At 40.5% G+C, this 16,485-nt stretch overlaps 1 protein-coding gene across 6 annotated transcripts in view; it reads left to right on the top strand.

Annotated features, from left to right (window-relative positions):
• CERS6 (ceramide synthase 6) overlaps positions 1 to 11,298 on the top strand; it is a 348,157-nt gene extending 336,859 nt beyond the window's left edge. For 2 of the 6 annotated variants that reach the window (XM_004004628.6, XM_042243773.2), the window contains 3 exons: positions 2,362 to 2,518; positions 3,076 to 3,099; positions 5,515 to 11,298. In XM_004004628.6, the coding sequence (XP_004004677.2) occupies positions 2,362 to 2,518; positions 3,076 to 3,099; positions 5,515 to 5,667 (334 nt within the window). In that variant the 3' untranslated portion in view covers positions 5,668 to 11,298. The remainder of the gene's footprint in view (positions 1 to 2,361; positions 2,519 to 3,075; positions 3,100 to 5,514) is intronic. The other 4 variants (XM_004004627.6, XM_042243774.2, XM_060409808.1 and 1 more) reach the window with 2 other exon arrangements.
• Positions 11,299 to 16,485: the final 5,187 nt, after the last annotated feature.

The raw sequence follows: 16,485 nt of genomic DNA, 5'->3' as shown, positions 1-16,485 counted from the left end.
TGAAGAATGTAAAGAAGAAAATACAGGGTTTCCCTGGTGGCTCAGTGGCAAGGAATCCACCTGCCAGTGTAGGAGACACGGATTCAGTCTCTGATCCGGGAAGATCCCACATGCCGAAGAGCAGCTGAGCCCGTGCGCCGCGATTACTGAGCCTGTGCTCTGGAGCTCAGAAACTGCAATTCCTGAGCCCACGTGCTGCAACTACTGGAGCCCGCGCGCAAGCAAGCCCAGGCTCTGCAACAAGAGGAGCCCTCTCGCTGCTACTAGAGAGTAGCCCTCGCTTGCGTCAACTAGAGAAAAACCCGAGCAGCAACAAAGGCCCAGCACAGCCTAAATAAATAAATAAATTTTTAAAGAAAATGCAAAATTCCCCAGTCCACCAAAGAAAGTCCAACATGGCTTTGATTAATATCTTCCGATGAATTATAATTCTCTTCATTTTCTCTGTGTGTATACACAAATATATATTTATCTTATGGAGTTGGGATATTATGATTTTTATCTATCGAAAGAAAGTCTTGAAACATATTTACCACTTTGAGTGACTTAATAATTTCTAGAATTTCTTTATAATTTTTAACCACTCTGTTATTGGAAATTTTCATTGTTTGCTGTTATAGAAATGTAATGCCTATTATTTCTACCATACTTTATAGCTGGAACCTCCAGAATAGGGTTAAATAATAATGGTGATGCTGACTGTTCCTGATTATAAAGTCAATAACTCCGCTATTATGACCACTGCTGAGTTGAATTGAATAAAAATCATATTAAGTACTTTGAGTTCCAGATTTTAAATATCAGCAATGGGGAATTGAACATTGCCAAATGTCTCTTAGTGCAGTTGAAATAATTAGGTTTGTACCGATTGGGCCTATGGATGTGTGATAATTTTATTAATAGATTTCCTAATGTTGGTCCTCTTCCACCAGAATGAATACTGCTATTATATCATAGAGTAATATACTCTTAATGAATTGTCAAATTAAATTCCATACTCTCGGTTTTAGGATTTTAACATTCACGTGTGTTGAGCATTGTTCTTGAGAGGTAACTAGCATGGTAGGATGAGAATCACACTCTGTCTCATTCTGGTCTGTTGAATGCAGGTTAGTGGAACTGGACATAGACCTGTTTTTCTAGTATTCATTCTCCATTTTTTCTTGATCTCTTAACTCAGTTTGTTTTTCCCTTTGTGAATTTACTAAGTACTCTTCTTAACTTTTTTCAAAGCAGTCATCACACTCCTATATTAAAATGCTCTATATATATGCCTTCTGCTCTTGCACGAGTGGTCTTGCATTCAAGAGTTTTCCATCCTTCTCCCTTAGTCAACAAGTGCTGTCCACCTAACCTCTCCTGTAGGGTCCTGGCAAAGCACTGCAGTGACAGTTGGTGGAAATACACTTAGATGAGTTTTGTTAACCCACTGAGATCTCCAAACCAGCCCAGCACTCAGGAGGAAGGCAAGGAAGTGGAATAATCCAAAATCTGTGACTGCTGAGCTTCTGTGTGGCAGCACTATGAGTCCAGAAGGCAAAAATCACCTTCTGACGGCTTAGGAGTAGACACAGCAGGGGTGAGTGTGACGCGCTGAGACCACCATCCTGTATCCTTGATCTGCCCCACGTGGCTGCTCCGTCCTAGTCCTGATGGTAGATAACAGAGAGAAGCAATTACTTCAGACACTTCTGCCTGCCTTAAGTACATACTCTTAAAACTAAGTATACTCGGTATATTCTAATAATTTTTAAAAAAATCCTTCCAACACTCATCTCAAGACATCACTTCCGTATAATATCTTTCAGTTTCCAGTTCTTTACCAGGAAAAGGCTTACAAAATATGGACCCAGCCCAAAATTAAGGCTCTCCTTTGAGGCTATAAACCACTTGAGGACAGGGGTTAGGTCTTATGTATATGCCAACTCTCACTATGCTAGGCATGTAGTTTAAACTTCACTGGTGTTTCTGAAATTAATTGCTCCTTTTTTCTTGCAATGTAATGTTACTAAATGATGTTCCTCACACTTACTTAAAGACGCAAAGCAACAAGGACAGTACAGGCCTTTTAACAAGTAATGAGAAATAGAATCAATCAAAACCTGTGATGAAAATTAATGGAAGAAATGACAACAAAAGTGAAGGGGAACCTAACTACACTATTCAAGCTAGAATCCTAAGGAATGTGATGCCACTGGTGGAATAGGTGATGACTCTTAGGTGAAGTACTTAGCTTCCAGACCATCCTTGCAAGGGAGCAGTCAGTGGGTATCAGTGGCTTCATGCTTCTTTGCAGTAGCTAGAGTTCCTTTGAAGGCAGTGAAAAGTTGTGTTCAATGATTACTTTCTCCTTTTCCTTAGGGTGTTAAATACCACATTATTTGAAAGTTGGGAGATTGTTGGACCTTACCCTTCCTGGTGGGTTTTTAACCTACTGCTGTTGGTAATACAAGGCTTGAACTGCTTCTGGTCTTACTTGATCGTAAAAATAGCTTGCAAAGCTATTTCAAAAGGCAAGGTAAGATAACACTCACCCTTTCTAATATGTCACAGAAAATTATGGTTTGGGGTTCTTCTGAATCACCAAGAACATTATTTATTATTTAGAATTTCATCAAAACTGCTTTTTCTCCTTCAAAGTTTAGCATAACCTCTTGGAAACATAATACAAGTTTTCATTTTCTCTTAGTGATTTTTTTACATGTAGTATTGCTTTGCTGAGTGATCTGCATTGCTTTGCTGAACGATCTGCATTCATAATTTTAGATTCATGGAAATACATTATTGACTGTGTTCCTGTTCTCCCTTTCTCTATCTCCTTTGGTCCTTCTCTGATGATACTTATATTAAACAGAAATTTAATAACTCTTTTATCAGAAGTGTTACTTGATGCATTCTGACCATTTATAACTTGCCAGTAAATATTTAGTTAAATCTCTTTGGTTAAAAATGGGGCTCATAATAAAGCATCCTGGGCCTCAACCCCTCTGTGTAGAGCAGTGACTTTTCTGGAACATTCTCTGCAACATTTTCTTACTTTCGTTGTTTGTTCTCTTCCTTCTGCCCACCTGGAAGTCTGGGAAGTGGAACCCTTTACATGTAAGTTTCTCACCCCTCTCTCTCTCCATCCTGGCCTCCACGTTAGCCTTTGGAGCAACACTCTGGTGCTTTTGCCTCCGTGCATATTGTTCTGTCTAATCTGTTGACACTGCCTCGAGGCTCTAACCAAGGTGTGGCTCCCACCAGCTGTGAGGGATGCTAGGGACAGCTCAGTTAGTGCCCTTTTGTGTGAGCCTGCATTCTGCTAAAATTTGCATGATCCAATAGAGAAAGAAGTGGATTTCTTTCACTGGTGCTCAACATTGGTTGAAAAACAGAAATAGACTAAAGTGAAGTAGGAGAAGCAGAACTAAGTTCAGGAGAGGATCAGCATGGTCCAGCAGGGAGGTCTGAGCATCAGCTCTTTGCCAAGACTGCCCTGGGCTGCAGGACAGCACCTGACCACTTTGTCCTCCGTAAGCACCTGCCACGGGGGCTCGGGGCATCGAGCCACATAGTATGAAGCCTATACTTGGCATCATCTCCTGTGTAAATCGAAAATAATTAGAGCAATGAATTGTTTAGAAGCAAAAGTTTATCTCTTTCTCTATGACCTCCTACTCTAAAATGAGCATGTATTTCTACTAACAAAAACAACAAAAAGCCTCTCCTGTCCTCATTTGCATACAAATTGCACAATACCGTCAATATGATAATGGTAACTGAAAATGCATGGGGGCCATAGATTAGATAATTTGTGGCCTTATTGCACTGCTATTTCTACCAGGTATATTGTCTTCTCTCTAGCTTACTCCTTCAGCTTTTCAAGGAGGCAATCAATTTTATTCCCGATCTCAGGCTTCAAACTTTTAGCCACGAGTCATGGGCTTTATATTCCCGTGCGTTATTTTAAGATACTCTAAACTGTTCCTTTCTTTGAAGGTAACTTAAGTATAAATTTTTTTCCAAATGCAATTAAAAATAATCTTACTAAGCATGCAAATGTAAATTAATCACTCTTTGAAACTGGAGTTTTCTTTCCCATTAGCAGCTTAATTTACGACTAATGGATTGCTAAATGTAGTGGAGCTTTTATTCTAATGCTGTCTTTGTGACCCATCTTTTATTTTTAAGTTAAAGTATCCTTATAATCCAGTCCTTTCGGTGTTTCAGTATCTAAATCTTCTTGGAGATGGCCCTTGTGAGCTAAGTCTCATCTCAAGGGCCATTAGAGTGAGATCCATTTTTACATATTTACTCAATCATCTCTGCTTAGGCTGGAGCAGCAGTGCTCAGTTCTCACCTTCTCCCAAACCCACCCCACCTGATGGAGGTGATAATTGTCCTGCAGGAATGGGGGCTTCTCAGGTTGGCAGTGCAGTGGGTTCCAGCGTTCTCCAGTTGGAGGGTAGCAGTGACACAGAGAGAATGAGATGTAGGAAATCCCTCAGTTCATTCTGAAATGCTTCCCAGGAGACTCTGCCAGCTTTTCAGCCCAGCCCTTAGAGAATCAAACGGGACTAGATTGGGAAACATTCTTTGAAGCCAAACAAGCCACCAGGTCCCTGTTGCCACTCAGTTACTCAGGGGTGTTAAGGCCTGTTGGGATAAATGTTCACTATGTTTGTAGGCATAAAGTAGGAGGTACAAACGATTTTAATTTAAAAGCAGTAGAGTATTTCCTTAATTTCTTCCTACGTTACCTCCTTATGAGACCATATGGTTTTTTTTCATTCTTTATGGAAATGTATAGACTTATATCCTGACGCCAAGTCATCCTCATGATTGGATGAGTCTGAATGGAGGATGGAAGAACTTTGGAATGATGGGAGTCAATTCATGATGATCCAGTCACTAGATTTTTCTTGGGAAATATTTTAAACAATTCCTTCCCCAGCAAGTACCCCAAATGCCTCCTGCTGCCATTAGTTGTTATGTTGTATATAAAACAAAATTCCTACTTAATTCTAGCAGACAGAAAGACAAATTAAATCATACAAGAATACATTAGAAAGCCAAATAAGAATGATGTTTTAGTGATCAGAGCTAATAAATATCTCCATTAGTGTAATTGAGAGCTGACTCTAAAGGATTCTCAAAGAGAATGTGATCATCAAAGAATAAATAGTTCCATTTGTACCAAATTCCTACAGTGCCATTCTAGTAGTATGGTATGCTACTTTGCCAGTAAGAGTGGGGTTCATGGTCTAGTACATTCTAAATATCCAAAGGTAACTTAAGGAAATCAGCAAGGCTAACCCCCTGTGATGCCTAAGTCCACCTACGTTCCTTGATCACTGACTTTGTTCTATCTCCAATGAAAAGGAATGTATTACTCTGGCAATGTTCCTATCCTGTTTGACTTTTTAAATACTTAGATGTTTTCCTTTATGTATGATTGCATGTACTTCTGAGCATGCTATACCTTTATGATTTCTTCAGAGCCGATTGCACTCACCTTCTTGTGTTCCGCAGGTGTCCAAGGATGATCGAAGTGATATTGAGTCTAGCTCAGATGAGGAGGACTCGGAACCTCCAGGAAAGAACTCCCATACTGCGACCACCACCAATGGGACCAGTGGTACCAACGGGTATCTCCTCACTGGCTCTTGTGCCATGGATGATTAATTACTCAAAACTACAAGTCCCAAACAAAGTGAACTGTTCATTCCTGGAAGTATTTAATAAATTGCAAATGCAGTTCCTTTCATAATCTCTCAGCACCAAGAAACAAAAATTAGGATTATCAAAGCATTTTGAATAGTGCACTGCCATATGTCCTGTCTGTGAATGAAGAAGAATTACCATTCTATATATGTAGGCATGCTTTATGTAATTGACACAAGGGAACCGTATTTGCATTTGTACTGTCTTAGAATATTATTTATTTTCTTTTTGTATTTGTTTGTAAATCTGTGGACAAAAGAGGGTTTCCTCACTTTTTACTCTCTGGGTTCATGACAGTGAGGGAGATGCTCCGTTTGCTTCTACCCCTTTCTTGCTGTGACCTAGTCCACTAGGAGCATCAGCTTAATTGGTCACTTAGAGCAAGCAAAACTCAGTGCAAGATTCTCATGCAGCTCCAAATAGGTGTCACAATGCCCGTTCTGAAATGGCCTATTCGGTCTCAAGTGACCTTTCTCCCAGTGTAAAGTTGAAACAGGATGAGCTCAGTTTTGTAATTGTTATTTTTCATGGTCAGTTGGTGGTGGTGGTTTAGTCGTGAAGTCATGCCTGACTCTTGCAACCCCATGGACTATAGCCTGTCAGACTGCCCTGTCCATGGGATTCTCCAGGCAAGAACACTGGAGCGGGTTGCAATCGAACCCGGGTCTCCTGCACTGCAGGTAGTGTCTTTACCAACTAAGCTACGAGGGAAGCCCTTCATGGTCAATTAGCTGTTCCAAATAGAGTGTGGTTATTGGAGGACTTAAAATTGTTTTGTATGTATTAAATTGTTTTGGAATAGACTTCATTTCTTGCGCACACAGCCAAAGTTTCTTCAGTGAGAATGGTAGCTGGTTGGGGATTAACTTTTTAGGTTACGGAGACTTTTTTTCTTTGTTCTCCATTATGGGGTCAGTGCTCCAGCTCTGAAGGAAGACTTAAGTTCATGGTCACAAACACAGAAATCAGTCTTCCAACTGGGAATTTGTCTCATGACCTGAGAATAATACAAAGAGAGCAGCAGATTTCAACCAGGTTTTACCACTACCCCTTTAATTAGTGCAGTCTTCCACTCTGTTATGAAAAAAAGAAGCTACATATATTTGGGGACAGAGAAAGGGGACTTCAAAGAGTTGCCAAAAGTCACCTCTAGTGCAAAGCACATTACTGCAACCAGCTTTCAAGAAAGCACCCTATCTAGTATTTGATCTTGTTTGTTGTTGTTGTTTTTTTTCTGGGCAAAATAAAGCCAGTGAGAATAAGACCATTTTACCCTTTGTCTTTTCTCCTTAAACATAACCCTAACATAACAGAATTTCCTGTTACTAGAAACTGAGCAGTGTTACACTGTAGGTCCTTTTGTCTGCTTCTTTGAAGGACTTGTTCGTTTTCTAGGAATTTTTGTTCAAATGGAGCTATTTCCAGGAAGAAAAAAAAAGGCAACAAAAATTCTACTCAGTAAACGAGAAAGACTACTGAAAAAATAAGTGTCCGTCGTCTCCTATAGGGCAGTGTTATTTACGTATAGATAAGAAAACCATACACGTAAACCAAAGATTTTATCTCTTCTAGCTTTTAGTAAAAGGGAATAAAAAGTTATTATAAATACTTATTTCATAAATCAGGAAGACTGTCTCCTGAAACAAAGAGTCCAAAACCACAAAGTGATATCAGTGTGCAGGTCACAACTAGTGAAAGGGACGGCAGAGTACTAAAAAGTGCATGTCCTGCCCAAAGCCACTCACATTCAGTTCAGTTTTTTTTTTAATTGAAGTAAAACTTTGTGCCCACAATGTGCACCATGATTGTTAATACTTAAAAGAATGCTCCCAAACAAAACCTCACACTGTAAATGTTAAATCTCTTCCCACCTATTTATAAAATAAAGTGTTTTTTGTATGGTCCATAGTAATGATTGAAGGGCCTTAGAAATATGTCTGCTTTTTTGTTGACGAAATGGTATAATTAACTCTTCTTGGAAAACCTTTTTATTTCACAGAACAGGAGTATGTCTAGGAGAGTAATTTATGGATGGTCAAGTTGTAAGACCAATCATTAAATATGAAAAGTACTTGTCAAGTCATCTAAACATCTGCTAAAATGCAGATATATAAAAAGTAAAGCAGCAAGCATATTATAGCTGAAAGTTTTTGATAAGGTGAAAATGTCTTCTCAGCTAAAATATGGAACAGAAGAAAGCCTCGTGCCTTGCTTCAGTATCACAGCAAGGCCTCTGATGGGCGAAATAAACCAGAAGGCCACAGTGTGCTTCTGTTTGGGCCATTTGACCCTCTTTAGCATAGAAGAATAACTTCAGAAGATCTGCTTGTAAATTAAAGGTTTAGAAGACTTGCGTGACATGAAGAAAATTGCCTGTCCTTAGCAAAGACATCTGAACATCTGCCTTTTGTTCTTCCCAAAAGTCACTTAGAAGGAGAATTGGGAATTCTCAGAGCCTCCCTGACCACTGACAGTAACAATGCAGTCTTCTATGTATCAATACATTTGTGTTTCATTTTACATTTTAAGGCAAAGAGTTCTTTTTGATTCATCAAAATGGTGTTTGTAGGTCTTTTGAGATAAAGAATAATGTATCTCCGTCTACTGGTGTCCCATGGTGGCCTGATAAGCCTGTGAGATCTCATATCTTCTACCTGTGCCAGGCCATAGCTTTGGAAGTGTGTATTGTAATGTCAGCTGTAGGTTAGTAGGAATGTTGTTTCCCATTAATTGACGTAGCCTGTCCTGGTCATATTCAAATCTTCCCAAGGTACAAAGGGGTATGTAGGAAGGAATCTAGAAAAAGTAATATTTTATTCTCCAATTCTATAGCTTTTCTAGACCAATTAGAGGGAGAGAAATGTAGAAATTCAAGTAGAATTTGGCCTTGGGTCAATAAATGATATAAAAATGTGTGATCTGTGTATGTACATGTAGGTTTCTCAAAAAAACATGATAAAACCAAAACATCACTGACTCATCCTTATCCATATTCTCTTCATGAAAACCATCTACCATGTGCAATAGAAACTTGCCACCTCCCTTTGTACTGCCTGTTCACACCACCTCCACAGCTGAGAGGGGAAGACTCCTTTCAGCCTCTTTGCCTCAGAGTTCAGATCATGAAGGCCCTAAAGGTCAGCATCTAAGTAGTCCCCATTTCCAAATTAAGTGTTACAAATGTTGAGAGTAGGGGAGCAGCTATCCATATTTTGGATTATTAAAGTTAGTGTTGAGGAAATGCATAAGATTTCTGCTTCACCCAAGGATTTTATTAACATTCAGATCCTGCTCGGCTGCTGGACAGATGGTGTCCTGAGATATCATCAGATAATGAAACAGGCATCTGACAAAGATGAACTAGGAAGGAAGATAGGCTCTCCAAAGTAAACAAGCAATTGGGTGAGAAAAATAACTCTCTAGTGGGATGAAATTAGGTCACCTGTAGCCAAAATAACAGGTAAACCTGAAAATGTCCTATTTTGTTGCCAAACTTTCATTCTGAGTATTTGACAGAGTTTGAATTTGAACAAACTGCACACTTGCACCTTGGGTAGGAAGGGTCTGAATTTTCCACTCTGTATATGTCAACCTCATTGTTATTTGGGCTGAAGTAAACCATATTTCATTTCAGCACACCTGAGTTTTAAAAAAAGAGCTCTTCCAAGAGAACTTTAGGGACACCCATGAGCTGTTCATGATTTTTCCGTTGGTAGTTATTTTTGTCCCTTACTAGGAGATGTTAATGCCAAAGTTGCCTGAATATTTGAGCATTTTTTTCTTAATTTGAAATATGAAAATTATACAGAATAGTTACAAAGGTATTAAATAATTCTCGTTATTAATATGTCCTATGATGTCATTGTGTCCAAAGAGGTTTCAAGAAATTCTTTAGAAGTAAGAGATTAAATGTTTACATTTCACGTGCTATTTGAGGTCTTAAGATTCTAATTAGCTTACTTTTTCCCCCCTCTTTGTCTTTGGCTGATTCCTGCTTTGTAGATAAACATTAGTAGCCCTGAAATGTTTCTAGTGTTCAAATAAGAAAAAATCAAATCAGATCAAAGTCTGCACCAGTGTCCTGTCCATGAAAGGAGTACTGTCAATCACAAACAGTTCATGCAAAGTGCAGCAAGATATTTTTTTAAGTGACGTTACTGTTGTCCCCATAGTAGGTTTAAATTTCTCTTGGTAAAAATGAAATTGTACCATTTTCAAATTACCAGATAGTGATTAACACTGGTTCACTGTGGCCACATTTGATTCTTCCCTTTTAATAGGCTGGAAACAGGCCCTGTGGTTTGCATTTGCATGCATGGTCTCCTCCCGTCCCCTAGGGGGCGATCAGTAGATATTAAGGAGGTATTGGACAAGTATATGTCCACTTGTCCACTCTGTGCTGTCGAAATGCCTCACATATGCTCACCGGAAGCATACCTGATGCTGTTTTTTGTGGAGAAAATTGTATTAAAGAACATAAAACATTATAAGTAGCTATTAATAATATCTGTAATCACCCACCTTAGTCTTTCCAATGTGAGTTCAACCTGAAGCCTTTGAATGGAACACATGACCAAATGTCCATAAGCTAAGCTCCCCATCCAATCAAAGACACACAAGTCTCTGCAAGCAGATGACACATAATATGATGTCTCCACAAGACTAGACATCTCAGGAGTGCCCAGGAAGGAATGGGAAGGGACTGTTAGCCTAAGATCTAGCTTGTTTACCTTTCACTCACCTTCTTTTAAATCTGGAACTCATAATAAAGTGAATCAAAATATTGTCTCTTATCTGCTATCAATTTCCCAATAACCATTGGATCAGTTGTGTATCACACTTTCTTCTCTGATTCCATTAAAATATATATATATATTGTTCCCATATGAGCCTGTTTTCCTCAATACAAGTCAATGAGAGCTTGGCTTCTTATTTTGGTATGTGTTGCATGGCCTGGAAACCAAGGAATAACAGCCGTTGGTGTGATTTCTATTTTAAGTGAAAATTAGGTTTTATAGAGACATTTTTTTTTCTTTTGGATCTACAACAGTTTTTTTAAACTGATTGTAAATCTGCCCTTAAAAAAATAGGGGTTTTTAAAGATTAGTTGCCAAATAGAAATTCACTCTGTAATAGAACAGTTATATGGTGATTCTGGAACTTTAACTTCGCACTTCATTTATTTAAATATGGAAAATAGCCTCCAAGTTTGATTTCCCTAAGTTTCATAGCCTCTAAGCTCATGATTTTCATCTCTATTTTGCCCACATGATCAGTTACCTCTGTAGCCATTTGGTGTCATGCAAAAGGGAGGTGGTTAGTTTGGGGATTTGATTTTTTTCAACTTGCAGTGAGAAATAGGATAGGTGACAAAACCTTACTTGTTAGGACAATTCAGTGCTTGAGCATCTCTGTCAGAAATGGAATGATGTACTGTTAGCCGCTTAGAATTATTTTATGTATTGTTACTGCATTTTGCTGATTTTTATATGAAAATATAATTATTCATTCTTGATCTCTGGAAGCAGTCATTATTATGAGGATCATTTTACTTTGAAAACACTTTCATAATAAAGATAAGTCTTAAGAGTACAGAGTAAATGCCCTTTTCTGTAAGCACCACTGAACTTGTATTGGTAACCTGCCACATCTTCCTGGACAAGATTCATTTCAGTGTTCACATCATCCTCCAGTTTTCTTGTAAGCCTCCTCAACTCCCAGTAGTCGCTATGATTACGAAAAAGGAATGTAGTATTTATACGTTATATATATATATTGTTATAGGTTCTTTTGTCAAGAATTTAGCTAATCTACTTGATGGTGTTGTTATCTCAGCATCCATTTTGTTTGGCAAACAGCCTGCAGGGACCATAGCTTGACACTAGCCCCGCCTACAGGTGCATGTCCCGAATAGCAGCCCAGAGTCACAAGCAAATGTAACCCCCTGATATGACTTCCCCAACAGCCCTTGTGATCAACAGTCTCCCGCCTCCCAGTGCATCTGTATGCCTTATGCACCCCTTAGAGAAGACCCACCCTCCCCAGGGCAGGGGGCTTACCAAAACCTCTTTCTTTTGGCTTGAACTGACCGATCTGGCCATAGCCCAGGTACTCCAAGGCTCTGCCCCCAGGCACCCTACTAAAGGCATGTGCCCCAGATTCTGTCTCTTTCTCTCTGTCTGTACTCTGCCTGACATTCCTGTGTGGCCCCTCCTGGTGTGCCATGTACTCCCCCCAGGACCTGTGAATAATAAACCTCTCTATTTCAAGTTTTCTTGTGGTCTATTGGACTCTGTTGTTGGTTCACCATCCAACACCCTGTGCTCCACTTAACAAAGGTTAATTTAGCAGACTTACATGTATATGTTATATGTACATATATAACATATCTATGTTATAATATCACTTTGACAAGATATAAAAGCTTCAAGTTAAATTTTATATAGTACTTCATTCTGAAAAACTAGAATTTACAAAGTTATCCATTCAAATATATCAAACTGTACTGATTTTTTCCAAGCTATAAAAAAGGCACTTAGGATAAACAACACAAAGCCCAATACACACAAAATTGTCCCTCAAAGAATGTGTGCTTGACAACATCTGCTCGGGGTCCGTGCCCCACTTTGTTAGATCTTCTCTCACTCTTTTTCTTTCCTGTGTAACTCTGTCTCCCCAAGTGGCTCTTCTGCTCTAAGTTTATGTCATCTCATATTTCAAGAGCTATAAAAATAGCACTGACATTCAACCAGACACCCCCACCACCACCAGGATTATAAAAAATTAAGCAAACACCCTATTAAAAATATTGCACATATCATAACCACCCCCAACAACATTCTGACTCCAAGTATGTGTTACTGTAATAAACCACCAAAATTTTTCTGAGGCACAAAAAGACTATTAGCGATGCATCATTTGGGGAAGCCAGGAACTCTTCCAGATCTGTTAACATAGCATAGCATCTATGCTCTAACTCTACAAGCATCTCTCTCAAATAGTCATGATGCAACTCGGCTTCTCTGGGCCCCCTTCCTTACCGCTGGGAAACATCCATCCGGGTACACGCGCTTTCTGTTTCCATCAGCCCCCTGCTTGCTTCACCCGGAGCAGTGGCAGCGGTGCCAACAATGGTGAAAGATGGCAGGACAGCCCAACAGCAGGGTCATGCACCAGCATGCAGGGCGGTCCCTCAGAACCAATCACCTCAGTGAATGGAACCTGAGGACCACATCCCCAAAGCCACTGTAACCTGAGGAAAGAAAAGTTATATCATTCCTAAACACTGCAGCTTGAAAATTATGTAAAGTATCTTTCAGAGTCCAGGCAGGAAACAGAAGTCACTGTTAGATGGTTAAGTGGGAGAAACTTCAATGAAAGGACTATTTTCAGAGGCCTGGGTAGGACTATAAGATCAAACATGGGATGGTAAAGCACCCAGAGTCCAGCAAGCATGGGAAGCAGTTACCACCCTCGGCTATAACCAGAGGCCATTAAAAGGAGGTGGCGTGGAGAAGCTGCCCTGTGGGGACTGGAAACTTGAATGGGGAGCCAACATCCTCTGATAGCTCTCTTTATGCCCACCCTCACGCCGCCATTGGCTGCACTCAGCTGGAAAGCTCCCAATGAAGGCCCAGGGAGATGTGAACAGGAGGGGTCAGTCTCCCACATGTGGATCAGAGATCTGGTTGGGGGTGGACATGAAAAGCAAACAGAATAACCAGCATAAAGCTGGGTTCTGGTGGTGTCTCTGGAGACTTGTCTAGGGCCAAGCAATTAACAGGGCACAAAAAATATTGGAGAAACAAGAACCCACTGGTGAGATGTGAGCTGTCAGCAATAAATATTGCATTACTTAGGAAGCAAGATGAGCATTTTCTCAATTTGTCTCCAAGTCTTTCCCTGTCATGGGGGGGTGGGGGAGGTGGGGGGTGGTGGGCCTACATCCTCTCACTGGTGCCAGGGACAGAAATGTTGAAGGGTTTGTGGTAGGACTCAGATAAGGGAAGTGGCATCACCAGCTTCACAGATCCAGACACCCAGGACATAAGTGGAGAAAGATGCAGGTTAGAGAAGTAACTAGAAACAAACAGAAGAACTCAGCAGAGAGGGCGCTGAAGAGCTGGGAGAATTAATCAACTAGATTTGTGGGGAAAAAAATGGGTTAAGAAGGTCTAAGCTCTGGGACTCATAACAAGTATTGAAGCAATTCTTTAGGCAAGCATTTTGCTTGTTTTTAAAGTAATGAATAATAAAACTAGTCAAAGCTATGGTTTTTCCAGTAGTCATGTACGGCTGTGAGAGTTAGACCATAAAGAAAGTGGAGACGGAAGAACTGATGCTTTCGAACTGTGGTGCTGGAGAAGACTCTTGAGAGTCCATTGGACTGCAAGGAGATCAAGCCAGTCAATTGCAAAGGAAATCAACCCTGAATACTCACTGGAAGGAATGATGCTGAAGCTGAAGCTTCACTACTTTGGCCACCTGATGTCAAGAGCTGACTCATTAGAAAAGACCCTGATGCTGGGAAAGAGTGCAGGTAGGAGGAGAAGGGGGTGACAGAGGATGAGATGGTTGAGTGGCACCACTGATTCAATGGACATGAGTCTGAGCAAACTCCAGGAGATAGTGAAGGACAGGGATGCCTGGCGTGCCACAATCCATGGTGTTGTGAAGTGTCAGACATGAAAGAGCAACTGAACAACAACAGTAGTTGGCATAGCTAGAGAGAACTTGAACAGCAAAGGCTCACCTTCCTGGATGCATCCGTCAATCATCAATCATTTAAAAATATTTATAGAAAGCCCATTTGGTGCTAGGAATTGTTGTAGACATTAAGACTAGAAGGGTGAATAAGACACATATAATTCCTGCTTTCATGAAATTTATAATTTAGTAACGAAAGGGAAAAACAAAAACAAAAAATGATGAATGTTAGTTTGTCAGGGCTGCCGTAACAAGATATCACAGACAGGGTGACTTAACAGAAATTTATCACTTCCCCCTCTTCCCCTGGCTCTGGAGACAAAAGTCTGAAATCAAAGTGTCAGCAGGGTTGATTGTTTTCAGAGTTCCCTCTCCTTGGCTTGCCTTCTTACGGTGTCTTCACACCGTCTTTTCTCTGTGTATCTGTCTGTGTCCTAACGTCTTCTTTTTAGGACAGCAGTCATTCTGAATTATGGCCTACCCTAAGAGCCTTATTTTACCTTAATCACCTCTTTTTTTAACCATCGATGGAATTTTTGTTATATTAACCTCTTTTTTCCAACAAAAGGGAAAAAACGAAGTTTCAAGGATATCGTAATTTGGCAAAAAGTTAACATCCATCTATCTTCTGCAATAAACACTGACTCATACACATAACCTATTTTAGGGACTTTTAGGGAAATGTACATAGAATGCATAACCGTGAAGAGTATCTTAAGCACCTCTTTCAAGCCCTTATTGGCAAAAACAGTCACCTCCTGAGTGCTAGGGGTTAGGACTTAATACGTATTTGGGGGGGACACAATTTAACCCATAAAACACATTGATGTCACATAATGACAATGGATGAAAGTAATGAAGGAACGAAGCGATTGCAAGGTTCTGCCAGGGCTCTTCAGACTACACAGTCACAGACACCTTGCAGACAGGTGATTTGGGCTGAGATGTGACTGTCAGGGCAATGGCTCATAGCAAAGAATCTGCCTGCAGTGCAAGAGATGCAGGAGACGTGGGTTTGATCCCTGGGTTGGTAAGATTCCATGGACGAGGACAGCAACCCACTCCAGTATCCTTGCCTGAAAAATATCATGGACAGAGAAGCCTGGTGGGCTACAATCCACGGGGCTGCAGAGCCGGACACGACTGAGTTATGCACGTGCCTGGCAGGAGTGGCTGGAGGAGGAACTTGGATGGCTGTAGACCAGGCAGCAGAAGCCTGAAACTAAAAGGTTCCAATGTGGGAACAGACTTGTAAGTTCAAGGAGCAGTGAGAAGGCCAATGTGATGAAGCAAGATAAACAAGGAGGAGAGTGCAGGTGTTGACATTCAAAAGTTAGGGAGCAACAGAGTCTGTGTGCCAGAGTAAGGAGGGCAAGTTTTAGGTAAGAGTAATAGGAAATCTTTCAAGGACTTAAGCAAGAATAGCATAATCTGATATGCTGTCATTTTTCATGAAAAAAAGAACATGGCTTTTTAAATGATGACCATACTAACCATGACTGGAACATTATTTTAAATAATGCCGGCCCTAACCATGACTGGAAAAACTGCTCCAACTTGGAGCGGGTCAGTGGTGTGTGCAGCGGTGTGATGATAAGTCAGGGTGATGGCCGCATGGCTATTGGAAGAAATAAAGGGCTGAGCATCACTGAGGATCCAACTCTCAGGCAACAAACTGAGTTTGGACAGAGAATGAAAGGTAGAAGATTTTACTGAGCTCTGGTACAGGAAAAGCCTCCAGTTTCCTTTAAGGAAAGCAGTTGAAAAAAGATGAGGGATTGGCAATCAGCCAGGGGAGAAACTTGGGGAGGAGGGCAAACTACCTGACTGAGTGTAGTTCTTTTGTGTTGTTACTGTTAACACCTTTCTTTGTGTTGTTCAAAGGCATCTAATGGGCTACAAATTGATGGATGATCGCAAATTCCATAACACCTCCCTGAAGGAGGTGAGCATCCAGCAATAACAACACTTGCTATTTGTAGATTTCATAACTGATGGGTGTGACTGAGCTAGCCTGCAAGGTTTAACGCAGACTACCCAGGCAGGGAAGTTGAGATGCAGAAGAAAGGGGAC

Source organism: Ovis aries, chromosome 2, assembly GCF_016772045.2.
Source record: "Ovis aries strain OAR_USU_Benz2616 breed Rambouillet chromosome 2, ARS-UI_Ramb_v3.0, whole genome shotgun sequence".
Taxonomy (NCBI): domain Eukaryota; kingdom Metazoa; phylum Chordata; class Mammalia; order Artiodactyla; family Bovidae; genus Ovis; species Ovis aries.
Note: the sequence above shows the minus strand (reverse complement) of the source record. Positions and strands in the feature narration are given on the sequence as shown.